This window comes from Bemisia tabaci, chromosome 1, assembly GCF_918797505.1.
Source record: "Bemisia tabaci chromosome 1, PGI_BMITA_v3".
Taxonomy (NCBI): domain Eukaryota; kingdom Metazoa; phylum Arthropoda; class Insecta; order Hemiptera; family Aleyrodidae; genus Bemisia; species Bemisia tabaci.
The window spans coordinates 45,622,101-45,639,169 of NC_092793.1; the positions used below are offsets into that span (position 1 = coordinate 45,622,101).

A 17,069-nucleotide genomic window follows, 5' to 3' on the forward strand; every position below is an offset into this window, starting at 1 on the left:
CTCAATTTTCTTAATCAATGAAATCACCAACTAGGTCAAAGCGTTGATCGTAGAAAACTCTTCCGTCTGACCAAGTAATGCTATGCAATGTTCCGTCGCGGTGTTCAAATTGTTTTCTTTTAGCTTGAGGAATGTTGCTCATCTAAATCTACCATGTCAGTTATGCGCATTCTCAATTTGTTCTTTGAACCATTACCTACGAATGCTTGCAATTCATGTACGTTCTAATCACCGACAGAGGTGTCGTCAGCGTAGTTGATGGTTGTTTACTTTTGGTTTGCAAGCGTCAATGACAAATTTGGGTCAATGCACTAGGCGGCGTTGGCTACTGTCCACCTTGAAAACATTCGTCTCATGCTCGTATCGTAAAAAAAGTACCAATCAGGTATGATTTGTGACTTTTGTGGTTGTTTCTGTGTGGCTAAAAATTAAATATGTTACAAGGCTTGAAAGTACTGAAAAACTTATGTAAGCTTGAGTTCTTGCTTCTGTAAGAGTTGAATGTTTCCATGTGGATGGTAGTGATGCGAAAACGCTTGCAAACCAAAAGTAAACAACCGTCAACTTAGCTGACAATACCTAACTGTAACTCAAGTCGAGTGGTTTTCTGTGGAAATACTCATCAGATGCAGGTAGATTCCTCCCTCATTTGTACATTTTACAGCCTTTGTAGGAGTAGTTTATCATGAGGTCTATTAGACTATAGTTCCAAGTTTACTGATTCCCAATGCACCATTCCTAGGACTTCTCAAATCTTATAAACCTACTTTTCAACAAAATATTTAGAGTTCATTTATTATTGAATTACTTTTGCTGTAATGTGACTTGTAATAAGATGTGTACAGGGTAGCTCTGTCAGTGTTTGCATATGTTCAGAAAAAATTCATCTCTTAATATTTTTTTGAAAAATCTTTGTGATGAAAGAACTTCTCCACATGATGATAAAGTAACTCTGCCCCCCTGCAATATCTCCCCTCTAAAGTATTGACCTCCAGCCTGCTCACCCCTTATTTTTGTGGCTTTTTGTATTGTCTGTTCTATTTTTTATTACATTGGATGTGTCTATACGAACAGTGTATTTATTTTAAAATGTGGCTGCTTCTAGGTGTTGGAGCAACAGCAGTAGTCCATGCGGCACTATGCAGACCTCGCCAAGAGAAGTGTGCAATAAAAAGAATAAACTTGGAGAAATGGAATACGAGTATGGATGAGCTTCTTGTAAGTTGCCTTGCGTTAATTTATAGCAAATTTTCCTTTAATTTAAATGGGTTACATATCGATGGCCAAAGTGCAGAACCACATATCTTCATTTCCAATATTGCGGACGTCCTGTCATATTTGATTTTTTCTCTAGAAATCAAGTCCACGAAATTTCCTAAAAACTTCCTTGATTTTTCTTCTATGCTAGCAGAATATTCGGTGTAAATTTCAAGGTATAAAGTTGATTTTTTTTTCTTCCTAAATTTTTTTTTAGAAAAAATGAAATAGAAATGGAAATTTTGGAACATTGCAATGGAGGTATGTGGTTTTGTACTTTGGCCATTGATATATTCCTACCCAAAACCCTGCTGTGGCCATTTAATTTTTCTCGCAGAAAACTGTAATTAATTAAAAACATATAAATAGATTTTGTCGGCAGGTGTATCATTATATGAAGTTTCATAAGTTAGCTTGTCTTCTATTGCTTTTATCAAGTCCTAAAAATAACCTTTTAGTGACTTTACGTAGCAAGTGAAATAGATAAGATGATAAACTGGATAAAATCATCTCCGGAATAATTTTATGACCAGGCCTTCGCAACATATCTTGTTTGGTATTAGAATGGTTTCCCTCAAAACTTCTTTACTTAATTTTTCAATTGCTTTTGTAGAAATTTCACCTTGGGAAAATTTTCAGTTGTGTAATAAGATATGTCTTTTCTGATTATTTAAACATTCATATTTTTTATCCAATCTCTTGATAAAAATTACATTAAGTAATTCGCTGATGATTCAATGCTTTAGTTATCTGATGCAGTCAAAATTGAATTTGTAGTCTACCCATGCGACAAAAATCGATGTTTGAAGCAAAAAGTACTTGTGGTATTTTGTTCTTTTTTCCCAATTAATGTTTTATTACTTAGCACAGTAGAGAATTCGACAAGCTTTTTTTGTTTGGTCACAAGCAGTCAGAAATTGTTTTTTTTCAGTCTTTTTTCTTGTGTGCGGTAAAATTATCTGACTTGTTCGATATTCAGCTCCGCCCTCACTGCAAATTGTCAAACAATTGAGGTATTACTGTACTGTCAAGAGTTTGCCGAGAACAGATGAATACTTAACCTAGAATAATTACTTTCATTTTTCAAATTTTTGTCCTTAATGCAGAAGGAAATTCAAGCCATGTCATCCTGCCACCATGAAAATGTAGTAACATATCACACCAGCTTTGTTGTACGGGAAGAACTCTGGTTAGTATTGGGTCTCCTTGGAGGCGGTTCGTTGTTAGATATCATCAAACACAAGATGCGAACCTCCGACTGTCGGAATGGTGTGTTCGATGAGTCAACTATAGCCACGGTTCTAAGGGAAGTTCTCAAAGGACTAGAGTACTTTCACAGCAATGGCCAAATTCATAGGTGAGATTTTTTTGTTCAGCGGTTTTCAAGAAAGATGAGAGTATTAAGTATCTATAACACTAGATGGTGGAATAATGGCAAGTCTGAAATCTTCTAGTTGATTGTAATTCTTATACATTGTCCTTTGATTTGAAGCAGGAGTGCACAAAATTTTGTTGAAAGCACAAGGAAACAATATCCCCTTTAGATCATTCTACAAAAACTACCTAAGTGTAGTGATGGTTTTTTTGTGAATTGAAAGTTGATAAAAATCCATTCAACTCAAGAATCAATCTTTCAAAAGATCAATTGGTTAAAAAGCCCAGGCAGGATAATGAGATTATTCTTCCTGTCAATTCTACCTGGAGGTGTCCCTGAATAAGTAGAATTATGTTTTCCTCTGACTCTCTACAGACACAACATTATACGGAGATAGATATTGCTGATCCAGTTATATGGAGTTTTAGGATTGAGGGTAGATGGAACTGCTAGAAATAATCAATCCTTATTATTGTTGAAAGATTAATCTGTTGAAAGATCCAAAAGTCTTCATTGCCATTCCAAAATTAATTCAAGCAGAGCGTTTACTAGTTTTGAATACCTGGAAATAGCACCTAAGTACTTTTGAAGGTGGTCTATAAGTATTATAGAAGTAGGAAATTCTGCAAGGTAGTCTGAAATTTTTTACTTCCTGTCATGTGTGTCAGGAAAGCCTGGAAAGTATGCAATCCCTTGCGTATTGATTCTTATAAGAAGCGCAGTATTTGCCTGATATATTGTGATAGCGCATTCAGTTGATCTTCTGGTCTCAAATGAGTTTCGAATTTTGTGGCCAAGTAATTTTTGTGGCACTTTGCATATAAATTTAAAATTTTCGAATTATTTCGGATTCAGTCACATGCAGGCACTGAAAATGCACTGAATTTTTCTGTTGAAAAAGCACCACACTGTTTGGAAGAGAACTTAAAAAGTATTGGGTCTTGGCCAGCCAGTTTTAGTGGACACCCTGTTCAAGCTTTCGTACTATGCTAGAGAGTTTATTATCTTGATCAGCAAGATAAACATTCTACCTAAAGTGTATCATAAAAGTCTGGTCAAAAATTTGTTCATTTTTTTGTTGTCTCTTCTGAAAATATCTTGATAGCGGGGTAGAATTGTTGTTCTTTTTGTAGTAGTTCTCTTTTATCCAATTATATTCAAAGTTATCCGGTCTGATTTTTTCAGAGATATTAAAGCCGGCAATATTCTCTTAGGAGATGATGGTATTGTTCAAATAGCAGACTTTGGTGTCAGTGCATGGCTAGCGACAGGTCGAGATCTATCTCGGCAAAAAGTTCGTCACACTTTTGTAGGTACACCATGCTGGATGGCCCCTGAAGTCATGGAACAGGTGAGAAATTAATCTTCTTTTATAGATCCTTCTTTTATTTATAATCTCATATTTTGCCCAACCCTTAATTTCCCTCTACAGAAGAATTTATGGGAATAAACATTTTCTGTCAACCTCTTACTCACTAGTTCATTTATATCTGAGCCTTGAACCATTTTTCTCCACTGGTTGAAATAAAAATCCGTGATAAGTAAATCAGCAGAAATCATATTATCGACGAATTTCATTGGTGTTGGCTGGACTGATGTCTTTGTCTTACCAGATTGACTCAGAACCTCTTGTGTAATACTTTAAAGAAACTAGTAAAATGGAGCACGAGACAAGGTACGAATTTAAGCATTCTGATACATGTTTCTTACTTAGGATTTCATGCAGAAAATGATCCTTGCATCGAAAATCATGGAAAGCAACTCCTAACTAAAATATTAACGTTTTTATTTTACATTAACCATGGGAATTTCCGGTCACAAGAAACGCAGTTTTGGCAGGCCTCTCAATTGAGCATTGTTTCTTTCCCACCCTTTATTGTTCAAAGTGAATACAATTTGCTATAGCTGAGCCAAAGCGTCAAGATTGAGATAGCCAGATTTTCATATCCCAGATATTGTCATGGTAAAGTTTAGTGTACCATTTGACTCATGTAAACTATTATGTTTTCATGAGCAGAGGGTTTATTCATGCGTCAAGAAACATTAAATATCTTGGTTAGAAGTTGATTTCAGTAATTTAGTTGCGCAAATTGAGGCACTGGGTGCGAAAAGGGCACTTCTCGGTTGCAGTGTTTCAGAGTCTCCTCTAATATTTCATTCATTGTAAGGAAAGTGAATTCACCATTAATATTCCATAATAATATTCCACCGTGAATATTCCATTTCACTAAAAATTCTACTGAATATTCCTTATGATTCTACAATTTTCTATGGAAAGAATTCTGGAAAAATCACCCATTAAAGTCTTTTCCAAGGGATTAATTGGCAACAGAGATTCTGAAACACCGCAATCGAGAAGTGCCTTTTTCGCATCCAGTGCCTCAATTGTGTTCTAAGTGAAATATTGGTTGAGAAACATGTATCAAAATGCTTAACTTTGTACCTTGTCTAGTGGTTTATTATAGCTTTCATTTTTGGAAACTCTCAATCTTCCTGTCAAAATGTCAATTGTGAAATCTTAATATTTGTTTTTATTGTATGTCTCATCACATCACCCTTGCAAAGGAAATGAACCAAACACTGCATCATTAGTTAAGGTGAACCTACCCTAGAAGTAAGCAAACATTAAAGTATCAAACAACTATTCCTTACTTATCGGTTCAGTAATTTCTATTTAAACGTCTAGCAAAAAAACGGATCAATTAGGTCTCTAGGCACAGCCATTTCTTCCCCAAGAATCTATGTGTAAAACTCCAAATAAAGCTGAAAGTATGGAAAAGCTAAATATTGCATGCAGGTAGTCAAATTGAGTTGTTCATTTTTGCATTTGCATAATATCAGTTTTATGTTAGGGTCAATAAAATAGATTCTTTGGGAAGAAACAGTGAAAATGCGGCCTTTGGTGTGATCGATCCCAATTTTTGCCAAAAATTTAAAGTGAAACCAATATTTTAGCTTAATGTGATTGACATTTTGATGTTTGTGTACTCCTGCTATATACTCACTGTAACAAATTGATTTCCTCCTTTAACTGCAAAATTACCTCAGTATCTAAATTTTCTTTGTTCTTTAATTTGCAGGATCATGGCTATGATTTCAAGGCTGACATCTGGTCACTGGGTATCACAGCCATTGAAATGGCAACAGGGACTGCCCCATACCATAAGTATCCACCCATGAAAGTTCTAATGTTAACACTCCAGAACGATCCGCCAACATTAGACACTGGTGCTGATGACAAAGATCAATATAAGGCCTATGGCAAAACTTTTAGGAAAATGATTGTTGATTGTTTACAAAAGGATCCATCCAAAAGGTGAGATGCGGAAGATGTCTTAGTAAGAAATAATGATTTTCTTCTCTACCCTTCATTTTTTCCCCATTTTTCCAATCCTTCCTGCAGGCAGCAGCCACCTGTTGTTTCCGGACTCTATTCTGATTTTTTTAGGCTCTTACTGGCTGCCTTTGACCATTTCTGTCCATTGTAAGCTGATGAAGTTATCAGAGAATCTGTTAATGTTGTCAGCAGGACGCCTGTTGATGACAAAATTAGGACACCGGTTGGTAAAGTCATTTGGCACCAATTTGTTATGTGTATTTTTAGTGGCTCTTAGTTCTAAAAATGAGTTCTGATTTAAGTTCAAAATTATAAATTAAAGTAAACAATGACAGCAAAATACTGGGAATTTCTGAAATTATTTCAAATATGTGAAATAGTTAATAAAATTACCCTATTTAATGTAGAAATAGCGTCAGGAAAGTTTGCAGTTGTGTAATTTTAATTGTCTCGTGTAGTGGACAGTTTTAGCAAAATTTCTTCAGAGAAAGATGTTGTTTTGTGTCATCTGTGCAGAACAGCAGCTCAACATTGTCATTGCTCTTGAGGTATCCCATTTTCAAGACCTCTTGTCGCAGAATTCCCTATTTTGGTGTATGACTAAATGTGACCTGCCCGTCATATAATCGAGAAGTTTCCGCATCCTTGGTATTAATGAAAGTAAATTTCTTAATATTGCTCTATCTTTTATTTTATTCCAGGGCTTTAGGTTTGCTATAATCATTTAATTATGTTTTTACAGACCTTCAGCAAATGAGCTTTTGAAGCATCCATTTTTCAAAAAAGCAAAAGATAGGAAGTATCTGCAACAAACCCTGGTCGCAATGGGTCCTAGCCTTGAAACCCGAGTTCAAAAAGTAAGTTGAATGCTCTTTTATTGTATTGCTGAGTTCATACATTGCAAGTGAGAGCTGGAAATGGAGGCATTGATGCTTTTTTCTAGCCCTCTCATTGGTTAGTGGTGCAACTTGGGGTCATTGATAACCCAATTTCAGCGCCAATTTGCAGTGAATGTGTGAATGCGTGTTTGTGTGAATTTGGCAAAAATTGCAGTTTCCTCCTATTTTTGTGTGGGATTGATGAAAAGAGTTGTACGAGTATTACTTGATTTTCCAAACCATTGATAGCCATTTCAATTTTGGAATAATGAGAGACAGGTTATGTTTTTTTTTTATTCAAGCTTGTTCATTGTCTGTGGGATGAAATAAGAACAAAAGAGACGTAGAGCTCACGTTTTCTTATCTTTTCTTTCAGCGCAAGTTTTCCTCATTTTATAGATATTCTTAAGCTGAGCTAAGCAATGAAATCACAATGTGACTACCTTTCTTACACCATTATTTTTAAAGTAGCCATGTTTGTTTATTGTAATAAAAGATTAAAACACTTAGGAAGCCCTGTTTAATTTTAGTGTTAAGTTTCATTTCATGTTAATTTAAACGTTTATAGTCTCCTGGTTTCTTGTATTCTTAGTATTCATAATTTATGTTGATGAATCGATTTAGTTTTATTTTAAAAATTAATTTTAGGGCAGTTTTTTAAATTGTATTCTCAATTAATCCATCCCTTTCTCCTGATATTAATACCCCTCATGCTGTATGTTGCTCTTGTGTTTGTCCGTTTTATTAGTTACTCTTTCTTGTTCTACACTGATGTTTCATTGCTGTTAATTGGCAGTAGATCTTTAGTTTAAACTACTTAGTCGCAAATTGGACCTTTGCTTATGCTGGTTGTCTATGCTCTGGCAGTAGATCTTTAGTTCAAACTACTTAGTCGCTAATTGGACAGTTTATTATTTGGGTATCATATGCTCTCTAACTATTATTTTCTGTTGTTAGTTTTTTTGAGGTGATCAAGTGTTAATTTTTATTCCCGATTTGCCTATCATCATTTTCTTTTCTTTATTTTTAGGCAGCAAAACGGCAACCAGGAACCTCTGGAAGGCTTCACAGGACAGTCACTGGAGAGTGGGTTTGGTCCTCAGAAGAGGAAGGCGATATGTCGTCCGATGATGAGGTAGGTGGTATGTTAAGGTAGCAGCAAATCCATTTAGTATTTCAATGAAATGCCCAAGATAGTTGTTAACAGTGATGCGGAAAGTTCTTTGCCCCCGTATTTTTTAAGGTAGCCTTCACATTGCAGTCTACAAAGGACTACACACTTCATTATCCCCTTTGCATAAAAGAGAGTGTTACAGTTTTCATCTCCAAAGTAATGAATCTGAATGAATTTCAAAAAAATAATATTATGATTTTTCCCCCTTTTCAGGTGCCTGCATGTTTTTTCTATGATCGGCCAGTTGAGCTCTTTCTGCATCCCTCTAGTTTTTGACCCCAAAATATTGTACGAAAAGAGAAGGCTTTGAACTTAGAATCTACTGCACCTACAGTGGAAACCATTTTATTTACTGGTGTTTTAAGAGTTTATGGTGAAGCACAAGCCTTTAAGATACACCTCTAGCATTCACCTTAAATGGTTTCCACTTCCAGTAAATGATAATGGATTCAGTGACCAGTGATCTACATGAAATTGAGAAAAAGCTATAGGTTAATTACAAAGTGTAGTTGAAAAAATGGTACATCGTGATCGCAAGAACAAAAACGAAAAGAAGTGAACTCTAATGAGATTAGCACTGAAAGTGTGATCGAATTCCGTTAGTACTATTCTCATGAAGTAATTTGGTTTTTCTTTTCTAAGTAAGGTTTTAATTTTTACCAGACTGAATTTTCATTCAATCACTTGTTTTTTTTCAGAGTCGAGTGAAACCAATAAACAATATTCAACACTCAGATTCATCTGGAAGTGAAACTGATTTGGCGATAGGTGATCATGGTTCCGATGATCCTATTAATCTTGTCCTTAGAATGAGGTAATTTTTTTTTTTTTTTTTTTTTTTTTTTTTTAATGGACTCAGTCTGAAAAGTACTCTGGGCGCTGTAATAATGTTGAAATTGAAATTAAGGCTCTAAGTAGCTTAGAAATTGTCATGTGAAAACCTGAGTTTTGATGCCCACAGCAAAGAAATAGCACAGAAAAAGTCTCTTATCGATGCTATGTAGGAAAGCATTTTTTCCTCCTGCATTTTAACAATATTTAGACTGCTCAAATGTGTTTTTTCTCAGTGCAGTCAACCATCAATAATTCAATCTTTATTTTATAATCTCCTGTCAGATACAACTACTCGTAAGATGAGAAATCTTAATCAAGAGCAAAGCTGTGAATCCTAAGTAAACCTAATTGGTCTGTAGCGCAAGTCACACTCTGATGGCTTAAATTTAAAAATTAACTAGAAGTAATAAAGATCCATCCCAAAGTCAAAATTCTCTGTCCAATATTAACAGAGATATCGCCCTTAAAAAATACAGGGCCTATGACACCATCTACCGCAAGAGTGTATACTGTGATTACTTCAACATCGGTTTCATCCATGTATTAAGTTGAGTAAGCAGTGCCAATGTGTAGCTTGCTGATCGATGAAACCAAGGTGGAAGAGACCACGGTATGTGCACCCTTGCAGTGGATGACGTCATATACCGTGTTTTTCATTGAGTAATATCTCTGTTGATATTGGCTAGAAAGGCATTTCTCATCCCCTCTTGGCTCTCCTGCCACAAAATGTTTAACTGTCCAGATTAAAGTCCCTAGGAAACAGTTATTCACCACATTCATGCCCAAAATCTATTTTGTGCTTGCTGTCAACCTTCAATAACATCCAGAATCTCTCATAAGTATCAAATAATTCTCAAATTTTTTCTGATTGTTTTAGGAATTCCAAAAAGGAATTAAACGATATCAAATTCGAGTTCGCTATTGGGAAAGATCACTCTGAAGGCATAGCATCGGAGCTTTTCGGTGCCGGTTTGGTGGATGGGAAAGACGTCTCTGTCATAGCAACCAATTTGCAAACTCTAATTGAAAATCATCGGTCTATTAAAACTGTTGTATTTCCTTTGGTGAGTACTGATATTCAACTCATAGATCTTACTCAGTGGATATCTTCAGTCAATGGTTTTACAGAAAATTTGTATTCTGAAATTTTGAATTGTATTCATTATAAAAAGATTAATAAATCAAAAATGTTTTTCTGTAACTAAAAAGTAAGACAGCCCCTTTTTGAATCTGTAATGTTATTTGGCAGTTTTAACTGACCTGAGGCAAAGTTGTCCCCAACAATGAGCAAACAAGTTTATGTTTCTAGTATAAAATATGTTGTAGAACACAAAACGTCAGAAGGTACTTATCAAAATGCTGAGGTATTTTCACTAATTTTTATCGTGAAGGGGAAAAAATGGATGCATTTTCTGGTTTATTTAAAGGAGTGTCATTTCAAGAAGAGGTAAGGGGTGTTCTTTCTATTTTATCCGTAAAGACAAAATTCTCCTGCTTCCACGATCGTCTCCTTTAAATAAGTGTTATTGAACCTGAGGTTACTAAAGAACCTCCCTGGACCTCTTCAGCTCATGTTTAAAAATGAAGGACCCAAAAATGTTTGTCCAAACCTGTAAAAAGCTATTTTAGACTGTCCCATTTTTCTTTCTGGCATCTTGTGAAAGGTTAATGCAGTATACCAAATTTCATATAAATTCCAACAGCAAAAGAGGGCTCACAACCCAAGACCAAAAATTGGTTTTTACAACTTTGCTCCCCCAACGCTTACAGAGGTTTGATTCTTGAACCTATTTTCCAATGACAAAAATTAGTAGTCACAGCTCTCAAATCATCCTTTGAATACAATGCCAACCCCGGAACAACTAATGCATATGTGCACAATGTTTTGCTCAAACCATTTGAAAATTTAATCCGTCCATTTTTTTAATGATATTTTTCAGAATTCCGGTTCAGAGACTGAACGTGACGAGAAAACACTTGTTGGATTTGCTCAAATATCGATAACAGATTGATGACTGACATGCCTTAATGGATCCTCCCGTAGTTGCTAACTTCGCTCACTCTCAACTGATCTAATCATAGTTCAGTTTCCTTCATCCCAGTATTTCGGTGCTATTTTAGTTAATTAGCGATACACATTTTTGTACCAGTTTCGCCCTTGTTTTAGAAAAATTAACCTATAGCTAAGCGATCCCCCATAGCCTTTACTGCTTCTACTGTAACAGTACAAGCAGATCTTTAAACAGACCCAAGCATCCAACTATTGTCAATAACGATGGTTCTCAAATCCCTCTTAGCCTTTGTTACTTACAGTGAAATGTATGAATTTTAGTATTCACAAACCAAGAGAGTCAAATGTTTCTATCTTATTTCTTTGAATTTTTAAAGTGCCAAGTTGTTAGCTGGATGTACTAATTGGTTTAAAACATCATCAAAAATTGTTTAAATTTTGGCCTGACTCAAGCCCATAAATTAGGTATTGAAATCATCAAAGATTTAAGCTATTTAAAATTGGATCCATCTTTTTCCAGGTATATAGCTGTGGATTTTCTTGATTAGGAAATTTTTCTTCTAGATAAGTCCGTTTAAAAATGCAAATGTATTTGCTATTTTTCAGAGCATAAATTTTGTAGTTGGGGCTTGTCGTTGGTACCAGTATTTGATTGAATTATAGATTTAGTTGAACACTATAGTTCGCATCACGAAAAGTGGCAGCTGAGGGGTGGGGCTAGTTGAATTGTCCAGTCGCTTCAACCCTCCAACAAAAGGACCGGACTAGTCAACTAGTTCCACTTTTGTGCACTTTTTGTGGTGTGGACTGTTATGAAGGTTCGCGTTAGGAAGCAGAATTGAAGATACTCAAAGGGGCCGTTCATAAAATGTGTAGCACTGTAGAGTGGAGGAAGGATCAAAGCCCCAGTAAAGGGGGAATTTCAGAAGAGAAGGGGGGGGGGCATATTACATTGCGCTGAAATCAGTGTGGAGTGCTGCTTTTGAGAAAATTTAAGATGAAAAATCGTTGTAAGGTGGCAACTCATCCACTATACATTTAAAATTGCCGATTTGAAAAAAGATGAGTCGAGAAAATTGCTATACAATTTTTAGGTAGCTGCAAGCCTCCATTAGGGGGTTAGATATCCAATTTTCAACATTATACATTTTGCAAACGGCCCCGAACGCAAAATTATAAGATCATGCCATCTACAATTCTCGTAGAGGGTTACCTCAATTATACAAACGTAGATATCGTTTTTTGGAATCCAAATTGCTGCCATTTCCGTCAAAAACTCTCTGTTCCCACGAGAAGAATTTTGAACTTAACATGATTGTCATAGAACTGATAGCTTATGACTTAAAATTCAAATTACGAATGTGCATTTGAAGTTTTGAACCTACTAAGTTCTAATCAATCACAAAGGAAGAGTGAATTTAGATTCCAGGATTTGAAGGTGAGATTCAAAGATTTTGACAAGAATTGTCTGTAAGTTTAAGAATTTACCCACTGCTTCGTCAAAGGACTTCTGTTTCAAACCACTTTTTGAAAGTGAAAATCACCTATCAACGGTGAAACTGCAAAAACTCTTATTTGCATTAAAGACTTCTGATCATACTTCATTTTCTTACTAGCAAACTACTCAATGTCATTTTTTAAAAACTTCCCTGAGTTTTTCTCTCTGTATGAAAAATATTTTGTGAAAATTTCAAGCTGTGATGTTGGTCCGGTCTCCTTTGAAAAAGTATAATAGGAGCAGAGTTTTGAAACATTTCAATCGAGTTATGCATTTTTTCAGTTTCACCATTAATACTGAAAAATACACGGCCTCTAAATGAGTTGAAGTGCTTGTTCCTATAATATTCCTGAAAGGTATCTTTGAAAAACACTTCTAAAAATCTTCGAATTAGATCTTTTAATAGTCTTCTCATTCTATTTTGATGTTCACGTATTTACTTATGTATCTAATTTTTTTTCCACTTACCATTTTTCTATTTTTCCTCAAGTTTTTGTGATATCTCGATGTTTTCTGAATATTTACTTAATTTTATATGTCGTTAGAATTAAGTGAGAGAATGCAAGAGAGCACAGCTGTATATCCTGGAAAACAAGCCGACGTAAGGCTTGACGCCCTAGCCTCATCTATGTAGACCTTGAACTTTTCATTAGTCAGTTTTATGTATGTTTTGTATACCTCTGATGTAAGATTTAATTTATAGTCGCTCTTTTAAATATCTGTTTTGTCAAATACCTTGTTTTCAAGAATCTTAAAATGCAAGTTCTGCCATCAAATTGTTTTTTCTCACAGTGACGTTAATTAATCTTCCTCCGCATTCTGAAACAAAGAGATTTGCTACAACAGTAATCAGCATTTAGACTGAATCCTAGTTCTTCTTTGGTAGATGCTGAATGCTTTTCTTAAAAAAATTACTAATTGTCTACTAGAAAAAAGATTTGCTGTCCATTAACACTTTACTGTGCCTCCGTTATTGATCAACCATTCAATGTACTTAAACTTAGTCTAAAATTGGATGCATTTCCGTAAAAGAAGACCACTGCAATGTGTTCCCTAGGTAGATACATAGTCTTCTTTTTCGTGAATGCATCCAACTGTTGTTTCCCTCATGCTCTTAAGTAGAGGAATAGACTATTGTACCAGATTCATGGAACTTTCTCTTTGACCTGCTGTTAGATTTTTGTTACATCTTACTTCTGGTCACAATTTTCCTATCTTAAAGTTTTCCTCTAGCAATTCTTCAAGAATGAAAAGTCGAAAGGTAAAAACGCAATAGATTTCTTTCTGCATTGAATCAAGAACTCAAGCAAACCATTTCTAACTGCTTCTTTGTTCCTGAGAGGGCTTTTGTCTAATTAAAAAACCGTTTCAATACAAAATGAAAGCAACCACTTTTTTTGGACTGTATCTGAAGACTAATTTTCCCCAATCCTGTCTTGAAAACGACAAAATTTTACCGTAAATCTAAATTTTTAAAATTCGTAGACCTTAAAAAATATGTAGGCTTCTAAAACTTCCTCTTGAAGTAACACAGGTTTACCACTCGGTCATCTAGGAATATTTTAAGAGCTTTGTATCTTGTCAGTTTGAATGATTAGTACTTATTTTTAAATTAGCATGCCTAATTGACCATAAAATCTGCTTAATTTTACAATTTTATCCACGTTTTGTGGATCAAGTTTTTGATTAGTGTGTCTGAATCAATGTTCCCTCATTTTATTGATGTGTTGTGTAAACACAAGCTGTCATGTTTTGATGTATTATCTTCGCAGGGCTATTTTTGATGAACCTTATCCAATCGTAGGAAAATTAGGTCAATTTTGGCTATTTGAAAGTTATCTGCTAACTTACCTCGGGCATATTGTCCCTTCGACCCGTTTTCAGTTACAGCTCAGACATTGTATTGAAAAACTCACGTTTGTTTACTCAATTGAAAGAAAATAATCAGTCCACATTTTTTTTATAAGATGTGTTGTTAAACCCAAAAATGCCCGATGAAAATCACCCGAGTGTCATAATGAGTGTTGTTAAACTCTGATGGATTTGCCCGATCTCCGAGATGGCTGCCTGACGTATTGCGCAAAAACTCTTCAAAGGTTCGGAATGTTGGGTCGGCGCTAAGTTTTTGATTTGCAATTGTTAAAAATTGCTGATGTCTTGATGACCTGTCAATAATGTAAAGATAAGGTCAGTTGCATTCCTTTTTGTTGGGGATTTAGTTGGGGATAACAGCGCATCTATACTGAGTTTATAAAGGTGAATTTCTCAGTCTATGATTGTAAACGTATGAGAATTGTGTCATTCATCACATCCCTACCTTAAGTTGAATCCGAATAATGAAAGAATACTTTTTCCAGAGCTCAACTTGATTTTCATATGAAGAATTGTCAGCATTGAAAACAAGTTTTAAATGTTCTGAGAAATATCTCTAGATGTTTACTTGAGCTTGGACTCGTTCATTGAGTATTAAAAATCCAAAGAAAAAATATCGATTTAAATTTTTGGCACTTGCTGACATGGGATCACATCGTCTAACCTGATTATCCTTCTTATGTACTTCAAGGTGAGGAATCGCTAAAATTACAAATTTCTGTGGTTTTTTAAAATAATTAGAATGTGCTGATGTATTTTGAAATCATAATATGCAATCAAAGTTCTCCAAATCCGATTATTCTAAATTCATCTAATCGTAAATTCTAACAAGGAGACCGGATTATGAAGTCACTATATTTGCATAACTTGTGCATTTTCGATGACTAGCAGAAACAGAAGTTTCTTATCATTGATTTTGATTCTAAATTTTTTGTAAGTAATTTTTATATCTCAAACGCAAGATCATGTGATACTCTAAGTTGTTGCCTCTTTAGTGTGTTCGATTCAATTGTGATGAAAATTTTTCATATGGTTCCAACGGAATCTCTCACTCAATTCGGTTGAGTTTTGTACATTCTATCCTCAACCATTGCTTATATCAATGACTCGAATCTAAAAAATTGAAGTGAAAGTGAATATATTTTACAATAGAAAACCAATCAGCATTTTTCAAATATGTATTGACGATCTTCGATCCTTCCCATTCCTCAATTTCCCAATTAAACTTTGAACAAATGCATATTGCTCAGGTTTTCTGAGCATTCAATTCTCCATTTTTTTTTCATCTATGTCTGAGATGAAAAAAGAAAATTAAAAAATTTCAACAAAAATACACACCTACCAACATTATAAATAAAATAGAAATCAAAAACAGACTAGTAAAAGGTGAAATGGGCTACGTACACCAAGGGGACCTTTGCGTTACAGGGAGCGCTGTTTTCTCTGGAAAGCTTCCTTCTTTTAGATTATCTCTACTTTTTCCATTCTTGAAAAAACCAACGAAGCACAAACAACTTGAAATTCGTGATCGATATACTTTTATATTTTTGGATTAGGAGTCATTGATATCTGATTTTTCTCTCTTTTTCTACTCTCTTTCTGCCTTGAGATAAGTTTTTTTTTTTACATTACATGCTGCTTTTTTCTGAACGTCTTCAGCACCCAGTATATCCAATCAGCTATATTGTCTTTTGTTAATATTTTCAACCCAGCATTGTATTCCTGGAGGCTCAGTTTCAGGTGTTCCTGTAAGTGATGTCAACACCAGTTTTAGGATTTTGTTATTTTGTGTTGTTTTACTTTTTGTAGGAACTACTACAAAACTTAGAGCTTGTAAAATAAAGTCTTACAGCAAAAATTCATGTCTTATAATTTGAACCTATGGAAATGATAACTGGATCAGACTGACAATGAGCAGAAAGGAACCAAGGGATCCAAGCCACATTTTAAAATCAAGAGTCAGAGGTAGTTTTGAACTTGGTCATCTTTTCTCGACAAAATATTGAAGTAAAGAAAAGAGAGAATTGAACCTGAAAGTAGAGGCTGAAATTTTACCATAAACTATGAGTCTTAAGAGAGGGTAAAACTCCAAACTTTTTTTCTTGGTTCCAACTTGATGTAGCTTGGTTCCTTTACCCAATTTTCCCTTCTTAACTCAATTAAGACTTTCAAACAAGAGATTAGTCTGCCTAAAGAAGTTTTCTCGGCTACATGTTGGTGTATGTATCTATCATATGCCAACCGTTTTTTTGACGGATTTAAAGGCGTACCTATATCTCCGCTTATTTGAAAAACTTGACCAAATTGCTTGTGGGGTGTAGTACACCATTTGGACTGTTCATTGGTGAAAAGAAACCGGAAATGCAAATTACAGATGGGAAGGAGTAGTGCGAAATGGGGTCCAGTCAGATTCAAGGCAATCAAATTGAAATTTTCACGAGATCTGGTTATTATTAAGAACCAGGATGGTATTGATTTCAAGTGCAATTAGCCTGATCAATAATGAACAGTGAGTTTTGACATGTTTCTTCAATTGGGGGTGTTGGAATTATTTGTTCAGTGGACATTAAAAGGTAAAAATGACTATTAAAATGGACTTTTTATGAACTCCCCAAAATCAAACTTAAAAAGATTGAGTTTCAAGAAATCCGGTTCGCAGTACCGGATTTATCATTTAGGCGCAGTGCGCCGGTAAAAGAGATTTTAACATTCTTCGCTTAGGTACATAATTTTTTTCCTTACCTGTATCAGAATCTTTCTTTTGTGGGTAACTTTGCGGCTGATTGTGAGTTAGGGACTTGAAAATTAAAACTTAATATTTTCCGTCCTTCTT

The 17,069-nt window shown here is 34.9% G+C and overlaps 1 protein-coding gene across 6 annotated transcripts in view; it reads left to right on the forward strand.

Moving 5' to 3' along the window:
- The window catches only part of fray (oxidative stress responsive kinase frayed), a 49,803-nt gene extending 33,709 nt beyond the window's left edge, over nt 1-16,094 (forward strand). For all 6 annotated transcript variants that reach the window (XM_019054046.2, XM_019054045.2, XM_072301522.1 and 3 more), the window contains 9 exons: nt 1,106-1,218; nt 2,364-2,614; nt 3,818-3,983; nt 5,713-5,948; nt 6,712-6,826; nt 7,878-7,982; nt 8,720-8,835; nt 9,733-9,919; nt 10,796-16,094. In XM_019054046.2, coding sequence (XP_018909591.1) covers nt 1,106-1,218; nt 2,364-2,614; nt 3,818-3,983; nt 5,713-5,948; nt 6,712-6,826; nt 7,878-7,982; nt 8,720-8,835; nt 9,733-9,919; nt 10,796-10,867 — 1,361 coding nt within the window. In that variant the 3' untranslated portion in view covers nt 10,868-16,094. The remainder of the gene's footprint in view (nt 1-1,105; nt 1,219-2,363; nt 2,615-3,817; nt 3,984-5,712; nt 5,949-6,711; nt 6,827-7,877; nt 7,983-8,719; nt 8,836-9,732; nt 9,920-10,795) is intronic.
- The last annotated feature ends 975 nt before the right edge of the window (nt 16,095-17,069 follow it).